Below are 13,629 nucleotides of genomic sequence, written 5' to 3'. Positions count from 1 at the left end.
ATTGCGACTTTTAATCTCACAATTCTGACTTTTTTCTCGAAATTGTCAGTTTACATCTCGCAATTATGACTTTTTTCCTCTGAATTGTAAGATATTAACTTATAAAGTTATAAAGTCAGGATTGCAAACTCACAGTTCAGAGAAATTAAGTCAGAATTGCGCTATATAAACTGGCAATTGTACGTTATAAAGTCAGAATTGGGAAATATAGAAATGGGAGACATAAACTCTAATTTCTGATAACATCAGTTGGACTCTATCAATTTGACTCCATAACTCACAAATTTAAGTTGTGAGAACTTAAAGTCAGTATTGCCATATGTAATCTCATAATTTCTAGAAATAATGTCAGAATTGAAAGATACAAAATTGCATTTGCAAGAAAAAAGATAAAAACTCGCAATTCTGACTTTATTTCTTGCAACTGCGAGTTTACATCCTGCTATTCTGGCTTTATAACTTTATAACAGTGATGCCATAGAAGAACTATTTTTGGTTCCCCAAAGAACCTTTCAGTGAACAGTTCCTAAAAGAACCATTTTAAAGTACATTTTAAAAATCTAAAGATTTTGACTACAAAAACCTTTTCTGCATTTGAAAGGTTCTATAAATGTTCAAGGTTCTTAATAGAACCATTGATGCCAATAAAGAACCTTTATTTTTAAGAGTGTAAACTCACAATTACGAGACAAAAGTCAGAATTGTAAGATAAAAACTCGCAATTACTTTAAAAATTTTTTTTATTCAGGCAGAAACAGACTTCAATAGGCATGAGAGACTTCTTTCAAAAACATTTAAAAATCTTATTAACTCCAAACTTTTAAATGGTCCGTCTATAATAATTGTTTTTGACTCAGTCTATGTAATCAACTCTATAAATGTACTGCTGTACTGCTAAGTGAGATTTTAGCAGTTTTACTAATTACCTATTTTACCAGTTGGAAATGAATACCATTTCAATTCCTTAAATTGAGATTCAAATGATTCTGCATCCTAGTTCAGTTCAAATTGATTAGATTTGTAATGCAAAAGGCATACTCTATTCAATTCTAAGAGCACACATTTCTGCTATTCATATCCCTCTCTGTCTGTTTCTGTTTCCAGATAGAGCCAAGGATTCAGAAGGGTCATGAGAATCTGGTTCATCACATTCTGCTCTACCAGTGCGACAGCAATCTGAACAAGAGTGAGATCAACAGAGGACATGAATGCTACCATCCAAATATGCCAGACTCCTTCTTCACCTGTGAAACCGTCCTGTTTGCCTGGGCTATTGGGGGAGAGGTGCTATTTCAAGCTCATATTCATTCTAATAATTAAAAGTTTCAGATATTGAATATAAATTATTTTTATCCCCTTTAGGGCTTCACCTACCCTCCTCATGTTGGAATGTCTATAGGAACCTCAATAGACCCAGTCTATGTACAAATGGAGATTCACTTTGATAACCCATCTTTACAAAAAGGTACCATATGTTATATTGGTTATATATGATCAGTGTTGGGGAAAGTTACTTATAAAAGTAATGCATTACAATATTCAGTTACTGCCTAAAAAAGTAACTAATTAGGTTACTTAGTTACTTTTGCGTTACTTTTTAAATCTGGGCAGGGCTTGCTTGTTTGTTTTTAATATAAAAAGTTATATTTTTGGCAAATCTAAAAGCCTTTTCACACCAAAAGCCTCAGGCTTAGAGAAAAGTAAATTGACGTCTGTACAGTAGACCGCAGAAGAAAAAATGTCAACTCTTCAGCAATAAAAAAAGGAAAACAAATGTTAGATTATCTTGAGTAATTTTTGCTTATTAATATGGATGCACTGGATCATCGAAGGTCAGCAGCAAAGACATCGGTTCATAAAATGGGATTAAATGCATATAGGATATTTGTATTATTTAACATATTTAATTATTGCAGGTTTGCGTTGAATTTCAATGTTTTATTCATTTTGAAGAATACTGTATCTGTTTTTTTAGTGAGTGAGATGAATTAATGCATGTTCACATTTATTCTAGAACTAAAGTAACATCTTACTCACAATTTCTCTCAACATGGGGACAGGAGAGCTTTTAATCAATAAATGGGGAAAAAAAGTAACTGGAATTACTTATTTGAAAAAGTAACTTGTCAATTAAAAAGTAATGCGTTACTTTACTAGTTACTTGGAAAAAGTAATATTATTACGTAACTTGCATTACTTGTAATGTGTTACCCCCAACACTGTGTATGATACACTTTAACAGTTAAAAACCTAAAATTATCAGTATAGTCAGTGATTTTCAGCTAATGAATAATGAGCTTGAGTCGTGAAGTTCAGAGCTGCTCAGTGTTTTGGTCTCACCACAGGGATAGTGGACAGTTCAGGCCTGCGTTTGTACTATAGCCCCAGCCTGAGGCGCTATGATGCTGGGGTCATCGAGACAGGAGTGTGGGTCAGTCTCTACCACATGCTGCCTCCAGGCATCCAGGATTATATTACAGAAGGACACTGCACACAGGAGTGCCTCCAAGAGGTGGGACCGCCAAAAAACAACATTATCTTTATTATTTATTAACATTATGTTATCTTTATAAGATCATATTTGAGATCGACACTACCACTGAAACATTAGAAAGAACTCTATACTCAGGATGCATTAAAGGATACGATCATTTACTATGTCATCCAAGATGTTCATGTGTTTCTTCTTCAGCTGAAAAGAAATTAAGATTTTTGAGGAAAACATTCCAGGATTTTTCTCCATATAGTGGACTTCAATGGTGGCTAACGGGTTTAAGGTCTAAATTGCAGTTTTAATGCAGCTTCAAATGGCTCTACGATCCCAGGCGAGGAATAAGGTCTTATCTAATGAAACCATCTGTCATTTTCTAAAAATATAAAGTGTACATATTTTTTAACCACAATTGCTTGTCACTTGTCTCTGCGAATTACGTTGGAAAGGTTTGTCTGTGTACTTTTCTTCAAAAAGGTAGGGTAAAGTGAAAAACACTATCTCATTTTCTCCTCCAGCTTCTAAATCATCCAAAATCGTTGTTTTGCCTTTTTTGTAAAAGTCATTTGATTTTCTTTGCACGTTCACTTTGGGTAAACACTGGGTTGGTACTTCAACCCATTGGGCACCATTAAAGTCTACTATATAGGAGAAAAATCCTGGAAAAATCTGTGAAACCTGAGGTTTTCCTCAAAGACCTTAATTTCCTTTTGACCTAAGAAAGACATGAACAATATTTTATAAATATCATTTATTCCTTTGATGGCAAAGCTGAAATCGCATCAGACTTTACTCCAGTTTTCAGTTTCACATGGTCTTTCAGAAATCATTCTAATATGCTGATTTGATGCTTAAATGACATTTCTATGGAAGCATGTTTCCGTCACTGAATTAAAAATAAAAAAGGTTATTGTGACTTTTATTTCAATTCCGAGAAAAAAGTCAGAATTGCACGTTTATATCTCGCAATTCTGACTGTACCTCTTGCAATTGTGAGATTATATCCTGCAGTTTTGACTTTATATCTCGTAATTTACATCTCACAATTGTGAGATATAAATATGAGATAAAACTCACAATTGCGAGTTATAAAGTCCAGTTCTGAGAAAAAAAGACTATGTTCACAGAATTGCGAGTTTATATCAAACAATTGCGACTTTATTTCTTTGAATTGCAAGATAAAAGTCGCAATTCTGATTTATAACTTGCAATTCAGATTTTTTTTCTCGCACTTTATAACTTTATAATTCAGAGAAAAAAGGTCAGAGTAGCAAGTTTTTATTGATTCTGAAATTCTGGAAAAAAAAAATCAGGAATTGCAAGTTTATATGACGCAACTCTGAGAAAAAAAGTCAGAATTATCTTTTTTATTTTTTTATTAAGTTGCGAAAACAGCCTTTCATACTTTCCTTAATATTCTCCATGCTGAAAACAGTTGTGCTTTTTAATGTTACAGAGGAAACCATGATACATTATTTTTAGGATTTTTATTTGAAATGGAAATCTTTTGTATCATTATATATATCTTTACTGTCATGTTTGATATGTTTAGTGCATACACTGCAAAAAATGCTTTTCTTACTTAGATTTGTTGTCTTGTTTCCAGACAAAATATCTAAAAATTCTTAAATCAAGATGGATTTTCTAGATGAGTAAAAATTATTGTCTTGTTTTCAGAAAAAAAAGTCAAAATTAAGTGCATTTTTGCTTGAAACAAGCTAAATAATCTGCCAATGGGGTAAGAAAAAAAATCTTATTTCAAACAGAAAACAAGACAATAATTTTTACTCATCTAGAAAATCCATCTTGATTTAAGAATTTTTAGATATTTTGGCTGGAAACAAGACAACAAATCTAAGCTATAAAAGCATTTTTTGCAATGTACTTGCTGAATGAAAGTAATAATTTCTTCAAAAAAAACTTTAATTAATTTAAATTAAATTTTCTTAAAAAAGATAAAACTGTCTGAGGCCTTCTCAACTGAATGCTAGTGCAGGTTTCTCATGACCCAGAGCAAAAAAAAGGAGTATAACATGTGTCTCTTTTCCTGTAAGTCATTAGACAGCGAGATGCCCAGTGGAATTCATGTGTTTGCAGTTCTGCTCCATGCTCACCTGGCAGGACGGGCTATCAAAGCCAGACATTTCCGCCAACAAGTCGAGCTCCAGCCACTAGCCTCTGACGATCAGTTTGATTTCAACTTCCAGGAGTTCCAGCCGCTCAGCCACGAGAGAATCATCCTGCCTGTAAGCCGGAGTCCATGTCAGTTTCATAATCTTCATTGCTCCATCTGAGAGTGAAATTGATGTTGCATTAATCATCAAATACAGTGAACCTCACAGTTTACTTTAGTAATTATGGAAAAAAATTCAAAATGATGAATCCCAGGCCTGGAAAACTAGAAAAATGAAGGAAAGGGCCAAAAGGTGTGGCTGTCTGAGGGACAGAAGTACATTGTGTTCAGTATGTTGTAGTGGTGTGTACCTGCATGAGTGTCAGTTATTGGTTGTGGTTCAACAATAAAATTAATTCCCACACATTTCCAGGCAACTCCAGAAAATGTAAATTTTTAAGTTTAGGCACAAAGGCAACAGTATAGTGAACAGACTGTGCTTTTATCTATAACATGCAATTTTGACTTTTTTCTCACAGTTGCGAGTTTATATCATGCAATACTGCCTTTATAACAATTAATTGCAACTTTTTAACTCACAATTCTGACGATTTGCTCGCAATTGCAAGTTTTTATCACACAAAACTGACTTTATAACTATCAATTGCAACTTTTTATCTTACAATTTTGACTTTTTTTCTCACAGTTGCGAGTTTATATCATGCAATGCTGACTTTTTAACTCTTAATTGCAACTTTTTAACTCACAATTTTGACTTTTTTTCTCACAGTTGCGAGTTTATATCATGCAATACTGACTTTTTAACTCTTAATTGCAACTTTTTAACTCACAATTTTGACTTTTTTCTCACAGTTGCGAGTTTATATCATGCAATGCTGACTTTTTAACTCTTAATTGCAACTTTTTAACTCACAATTTTGACTTTTTTCTCACAATTGCGAGTTTATATCATGCAATACTGACTTTTTAACTCTTAATTGCAACTTTTTAACTCACAATTTTGACTTTTTTCTCACAGTTGCGAGTTTATATCATGCAATACTGACTTTTTAACTCTTAATTGCAACTTTTTAACTCACAATTTTGACTTTTTTCTCACAGTTGCGAGTTTATATCATGCAATACTGACTTTTTAACTCTTAATTGCAACTTTTTAACTCACAATTTTGACTTTTTTCTCACAGTTGCGAGTTTATATCATGCAATACTGACTTTTTAACTCTTAATTGCAACTTTTTAACTCACAATTTTGACTTTTTTCTCACAGTTGCGAGTTTATATCATGCAATACTGACTTTTTAACTCTTAATTGCAACTTTTTAACTCACAATTCTGACGATTTGCTCGCAATTGCAAGTTTTTATCACACAAAACTGACTTTATAACTATCAATTGCAACTTTTTATCTTACAATTTTGACTTTTTTTCTCACAGTTGCGAGTTTATATCATGCAATGCTGACTTTTTAACTCTTAATTGCAACTTTTTAACTCACAATTTTGACTTTTTTTCTCACAGTTGCGAGTTTATATCATGCAATACTGACTTTTTAACTCTTAATTGCAACTTTTTAACTCACAATTTTGACTTTTTTCTCACAGTTGCGAGTTTATATCATGCAATGCTGACTTTTTAACTCTTAATTGCAACTTTTTAACTCACAATTTTGACTTTTTTTCTCACAATTGCGAGTTTATATCATGCAATACTGACTTTTTAACTCTTAATTGCAACTTTTTAACTCACAATTTTGACTTTTTTCTCACAGTTGCGAGTTTATATCATGCAATACTGACTTTTTAACTCTTAATTGCAACTTTTTAACTCACAATTTTGACTTTTTTCTCACAGTTGCGAGTTTATATCATGCAATACTGACTTTTTAACTCTTAATTGCAACTTTTTAACTCACAATTTTGACTTTTTTCTCACAGTTGCGAGTTTATATCATGCAATACTGACTTTTTAACTCTTAATTGCAACTTTTTAACTCACAATTTTGACTTTTTTCTCACAGTTGCGAGTTTATATCATGCAATGCTGGCTTTTTAACTCTTAATTGCAACTTTTTAACTCACAATTTTGACTTTTTTTCTCACAGTTGCGAGTTTATATCATGCAATACTGACTTTTTAACTCTTAATTGCAACTTTTTAACTCACAATTTTGACTTTTTTCTCACAGTTGCGAGTTTATATCATGCAATACTGACTTTTTAACTCTTAATTGCAACTTTTTAACTCACAATTTTGACTTTTTTCTCACAATTGCGAGTTTATATCATGCAATGCTGAATTTTTTAACTCTTTATTGCAACTTTTTAACTCACAATTTTGACTTTTTTTCTCACAATTGCGAGTTTATATCATGCAATGCTGACTTTTTAACTCTTAATTGCAACTTTTTAACTCACAATTTTGACTTTTTTCTCACAGTTGCGAGTTTATATCATGCAATGCTGACTTTTTAACTCTTAATTGCAACTTTTTAACTCACAATTTTGACTTTTTTCTCACAGTTGCGAGTTTATATCATGCAATGCTGACTTTTTAACTCTTAATTGCAACTTTTTAACTCACAATTTTGACTTTTTTCTCACAGTTGCGAGTTTATATCATGCAATGCTGACTTTTTAACTCTTAATTGCAACTTTTTAACTCACAATTTTGACTTTTTTCTCACAATTGCGAGTTTATATCATGCAATACTGACTTTTTAACTCTTAATTGCAACTTTTTAACTCACAATTTTGACTTTTTTCTCACAGTTGCGAGTTTATATCATGCAATACTGACTTTTTAACTCTTAATTGCACAGTTGCTTTTTTCTCTCTTTATATCATGCAATACTGACTTTTTAACTCTTAATTGCAACTTTTTAACTCACAATTTTGACTTTTTTCTCACAGTTGCGAGTTTATATCATGCAATACTGACTTTTTAACTCTTAATTGCAACTTTTTAACTCACAATTTTGACTTTTTTCTCACAATTGCGAGTTTATATCATGCAATGCTGAATTTTTTAACTCTTTATTGCAACTTTTTAACTCACAATTTAGACTTTTTTCTCACAGTTGCGAGTTTATATCATGCAATACTGACTTTTTAACTCTTAATTGCAACTTTTTAACTCACAATTTTGACTTTTTTCTCACAGTTGCGAGTTTATATCATGCAATGCTGGCTTTTTAACTCTTAATTGCAACTTTTTAACTCACAATTTTGACTTTTTTTCTCACAGTTGCGAGTTTATATCATGCAATACTGACTTTTTAACTCTTAATTGCAACTTTTTAACTCACAATTTTGACTTTTTTCTCACAGTTGCGAGTTTATATCATGCAATACTGACTTTTTAACTCTTAATTGCAACTTTTTAACTCACAATTTTGACTTTTTTCTCACAATTGCGAGTTTATATCATGCAATGCTGAATTTTTTAACTCTTTATTGCAACTTTTTAACTCACAATTTTGACTTTTTTTCTCACAATTGCGAGTTTATATCATGCAATGCTGACTTTTTAACTCTTAATTGCAACTTTTTAACTCACAATTTTGACTTTTTTCTCACAGTTGCGAGTTTATATCATGCAATGCTGACTTTTTAACTCTTAATTGCAACTTTTTAACTCACAATTTTGACTTTTTTCTCACAGTTGCGAGTTTATATCATGCAATGCTGACTTTTTAACTCTTAATTGCAACTTTTTAACTCACAATTTTGACTTTTTTCTCACAGTTGCGAGTTTATATCATGCAATGCTGACTTTTTAACTCTTAATTGCAACTTTTTAACTCACAATTTTGACTTTTTTCTCACAATTGCGAGTTTATATCATGCAATACTGACTTTTTAACTCTTAATTGCAACTTTTTAACTCACAATTTTGACTTTTTTCTCACAGTTGCGAGTTTATATCATGCAATACTGACTTTTTAACTCTTAATTGCAACTTTTTAACTCACAATTTTGACTTTTTTCTCACAGTTGCGAGTTTATATCATGCAATGCTGACTTTTTAACTCTTAATTGCAACTTTTTAACTCACAATTTTGACTTTTTTTCTCACAGTTGCGAGTTTATATCATGCAATACTGACTTTTTAACTCTTAATTGCAACTTTTTAACTCACAATTTTGACTTTTTTCTCACAGTTGCGAGTTTATATCATGCAATACTGACTTTTTAACTCTTAATTGCAACTTTTTAACTCACAATTTTGACTTTTTTTCTCACAGTTGCGAGTTTATATCATGCAATACTGACTTTTTAACTCTTAATTGCAACATTTTAACTCACAATTTTGACTTTTTTCTCACAGTTGCGAGTTTATATCATGCAATACTGACTTTTTAACTCTTAATTGCAACTTTTTAACTCACAATTTTGACTTTTTTCTCACAGTTGCGAGTTTATATCATGCAATGCTGACTTTTTAACTCTTAATTGCAACTTTTTAACTCACAATTTTGACTTTTTTTCTCACAGTTGCGAGTTTATATCATGCAATACTGACTTTTTAACTCTTAATTGCAACTTTTTAACTCACAATTTTGACTTTTTTTCTCACAGTTGCGAGTTTATATCATGCAATGCTGACTTTTTAACTCTTAATTGCAACTTTTTAACTCACAATTTTGACTTTTTTTCTCACAGTTGCGAGTTTATATCATGCAATGCTGACTTTTTAACTCTTAATTGCAACTTTTTAACTCACAATTTTGACTTTTTTCTCACAGTTGCGAGTTTATATCATGCAATACTGACTTTTTAACTCTTAATTGCAACTTTTTAACTCACAATTTTGACTTTTTTCTCACAGTTGCGAGTTTATATCATGCAATGCTGACTTTTTAACTCTTAATTGCAACTTTTTAACTCACAATTTTGACTTTTTTTCTCACAGTTGCGAGTTTATATCATGCAATACTGACTTTTTAACTCTTAATTGCAACTTTTTAACTCACAATTTTGACTTTTTTCTCACAGTTGCGAGTTTATATCATGCAATACTGACTTTTTAACTCTTAATTGCAACTTTTTAACTCACAATTTTGACTTTTTTCTCACAGTTGCGAGTTTATATCATGCAATGCTGGCTTTTTAACTCTTAATTGCAACTTTTTAACTCACAATTTTGACTTTTTTTCTCACAGTTGCGAGTTTATATCATGCAATACTGACTTTTTAACTCTTAATTGCAACTTTTTAACTCACAATTTTGACTTTTTTCTCACAGTTGCGAGTTTATATCATGCAATACTGACTTTTTAACTCTTAATTGCAACTTTTTAACTCACAATTTTGACTTTTTTCTCACAATTGCGAGTTTATATCATGCAATGCTGAATTTTTTAACTCTTTATTGCAACTTTTTAACTCACAATTTTGACTTTTTTTCTCACAATTGCGAGTTTATATCATGCAATGCTGACTTTTTAACTCTTAATTGCAACTTTTTAACTCACAATTTTGACTTTTTTCTCACAGTTGCGAGTTTATATCATGCAATGCTGACTTTTTAACTCTTAATTGCAACTTTTTAACTCACAATTTTGACTTTTTTCTCACAGTTGCGAGTTTATATCATGCAATGCTGACTTTTTAACTCTTAATTGCAACTTTTTAACTCACAATTTTGACTTTTTTCTCACAGTTGCGAGTTTATATCATGCAATGCTGACTTTTTAACTCTTAATTGCAACTTTTTAACTCACAATTTTGACTTTTTTCTCACAATTGCGAGTTTATATCATGCAATACTGACTTTTTAACTCTTAATTGCAACTTTTTAACTCACAATTTTGACTTTTTTCTCACAGTTGCGAGTTTATATCATGCAATACTGACTTTTTAACTCTTAATTGCACAGTTGCTTTTTTCTCTCTTTATATCATGCAATACTGACTTTTTAACTCTTAATTGCAACTTTTTAACTCACAATTTTGACTTTTTTCTCACAGTTGCGAGTTTATATCATGCAATACTGACTTTTTAACTCTTAATTGCAACTTTTTAACTCACAATTTTGACTTTTTTCTCACAATTGCGAGTTTATATCATGCAATGCTGAATTTTTTAACTCTTTATTGCAACTTTTTAACTCACAATTTAGACTTTTTTCTCACAGTTGCGAGTTTATATCATGCAATACTGACTTTTTAACTCTTAATTGCAACTTTTTAACTCACAATTTTGACTTTTTTCTCACAGTTGCGAGTTTATATCATGCAATGCTGGCTTTTTAACTCTTAATTGCAACTTTTTAACTCACAATTTTGACTTTTTTTCTCACAGTTGCGAGTTTATATCATGCAATACTGACTTTTTAACTCTTAATTGCAACTTTTTAACTCACAATTTTGACTTTTTTCTCACAGTTGCGAGTTTATATCATGCAATACTGACTTTTTAACTCTTAATTGCAACTTTTTAACTCACAATTTTGACTTTTTTCTCACAATTGCGAGTTTATATCATGCAATGCTGAATTTTTTAACTCTTTATTGCAACTTTTTAACTCACAATTTTGACTTTTTTTCTCACAATTGCGAGTTTATATCATGCAATGCTGACTTTTTAACTCTTAATTGCAACTTTTTAACTCACAATTTTGACTTTTTTCTCACAGTTGCGAGTTTATATCATGCAATGCTGACTTTTTAACTCTTAATTGCAACTTTTTAACTCACAATTTTGACTTTTTTCTCACAGTTGCGAGTTTATATCATGCAATGCTGACTTTTTAACTCTTAATTGCAACTTTTTAACTCACAATTTTGACTTTTTTCTCACAGTTGCGAGTTTATATCATGCAATGCTGACTTTTTAACTCTTAATTGCAACTTTTTAACTCACAATTTTGACTTTTTTCTCACAATTGCGAGTTTATATCATGCAATACTGACTTTTTAACTCTTAATTGCAACTTTTTAACTCACAATTTTGACTTTTTTCTCACAGTTGCGAGTTTATATCATGCAATACTGACTTTTTAACTCTTAATTGCAACTTTTTAACTCACAATTTTGACTTTTTTCTCACAGTTGCGAGTTTATATCATGCAATGCTGACTTTTTAACTCTTAATTGCAACTTTTTAACTCACAATTTTGACTTTTTTTCTCACAGTTGCGAGTTTATATCATGCAATACTGACTTTTTAACTCTTAATTGCAACTTTTTAACTCACAATTTTGACTTTTTTCTCACAGTTGCGAGTTTATATCATGCAATACTGACTTTTTAACTCTTAATTGCAACTTTTTAACTCACAATTTTGACTTTTTTTCTCACAGTTGCGAGTTTATATCATGCAATACTGACTTTTTAACTCTTAATTGCAACATTTTAACTCACAATTTTGACTTTTTTCTCACAGTTGCGAGTTTATATCATGCAATACTGACTTTTTAACTCTTAATTGCAACTTTTTAACTCACAATTTTGACTTTTTTCTCACAGTTGCGAGTTTATATCATGCAATGCTGACTTTTTAACTCTTAATTGCAACTTTTTAACTCACAATTTTGACTTTTTTTCTCACAGTTGCGAGTTTATATCATGCAATACTGACTTTTTAACTCTTAATTGCAACTTTTTAACTCACAATTTTGACTTTTTTTCTCACAGTTGCGAGTTTATATCATGCAATGCTGACTTTTTAACTCTTAATTGCAACTTTTTAACTCACAATTTTGACTTTTTTTCTCACAGTTGCGAGTTTATATCATGCAATACTGACTTTTTAACTCTTAATTGCAACTTTTTAACTCACAATTTTGACTTTTTTCTCACAGTTGCGAGTTTATATCATGCAATGCTGACTTTTTAACTCTTAATTGCAACTTTTTAACTCACAATTTTGACTTTTTTCTCACAGTTGCGAGTTTATATCATGCAATGCTGACTTTATAACTTGCAATTGCAACTTTTTAACACACAATTCTGACGATTTGCTCGCAATTGCAACTTTTTAACTCACAATTTTGACTTTTTTATTCAGTTTATTTTATTTGAAAAATCTTTTATATCATTATAAATATCTTTACTGTCATGTTTGATAAATTTAAGGCATGCTTGCTGAATTAGTTTTGTAGTGGTATGTACCTGGGTGTCAGTTGTCAGTTGTGGTTAAACAATAAAATAAATTCCCACACATTTCCAGGCAACTCCCCCAAAAAATTATATTATTACGCTTAGGCACGAATGCAACATTATAGTGAACAGACTGTGCTTTTATCCTTCACAGTCTCGTTTGGGTCCAATTAAACATGCCGTTTGCTCTGACTAAAGACTTTAGGCTGTTTTCAGGGCTCTGAGTTTATAGCTGAGGGATTGGTAGTGTTTTAGCAGTAAAGAATAGAGCAATTATCATTATCTGCTCCAGTGTCTCAGCCATATCCAAGCACTTTGTATTACCTAAGAGTGGTGTAATAAATTCAACATGTAAAGAGCACACACTGTGCATCTGCAGGACTGATGTCTGTTTTAAAGAGCCCACAGGCGAGAGGTGACTCATGTGTGAGTTGTGACTTGTTATCCTGTTCTGTTGTGTGATAACAATCAGCGACATTTTAACAGTTTATACTCAAATGGTCTATTATTTTTGGCTGGCACCCAACCAAATGTTTTTGTAATTCACTTTTAATATCTGTACGTTTACCAAAATGTTTTTTTTTTTTTTTTTTTGGTCACCAGGGGGATTCTCTAATCACTGAATGTAGATACAACACTAAAGGCAGAATGAACATGACCTGGGTAAGATTAAGGCTTGGAAAGCCGTCTTTGCTTTCACTAAGAACAATTATATAGATTTGTGTCATATTGTTTGCCTAGGTTTTCTTGTGAATTACACCAATTATAGAGATATGTTCATGACGGAAATCCAGGTTAACAGCAAGCTTAGTCAAACATAATAGAGCTAAGCAGTCATGATGTCTAATTTGTAGGCCCTTTTAGGGGTCTAATTTAACATGGCTTCCTCTCAGAATTTATAAAG

General features: G+C 31.3%; 1 protein-coding gene across 1 annotated transcript in view; it reads left to right on the top strand.

The window, feature by feature from the left end:
• Positions 1-13,629, top strand: part of moxd1 (monooxygenase, DBH-like 1) — a 36,836-nt gene that overhangs the window by 12,208 nt on the left and 10,999 nt on the right. The window contains exons 5-9 of the mRNA XM_073816723.1: positions 1,105-1,284; positions 1,363-1,465; positions 2,346-2,512; positions 4,546-4,737; positions 13,329-13,388. Coding sequence (XP_073672824.1) covers positions 1,105-1,284; positions 1,363-1,465; positions 2,346-2,512; positions 4,546-4,737; positions 13,329-13,388 — 702 coding nt within the window. The remainder of the gene's footprint in view (positions 1-1,104; positions 1,285-1,362; positions 1,466-2,345; positions 2,513-4,545; positions 4,738-13,328; positions 13,389-13,629) is intronic.

The sequence above is a fragment of the Garra rufa genome, chromosome 13 (assembly GCF_049309525.1).
Source record: "Garra rufa chromosome 13, GarRuf1.0, whole genome shotgun sequence".
Classification (NCBI taxonomy): domain Eukaryota; kingdom Metazoa; phylum Chordata; class Actinopteri; order Cypriniformes; family Cyprinidae; genus Garra; species Garra rufa.
This window is presented reverse-complemented; position numbering and strand designations above follow the sequence as displayed.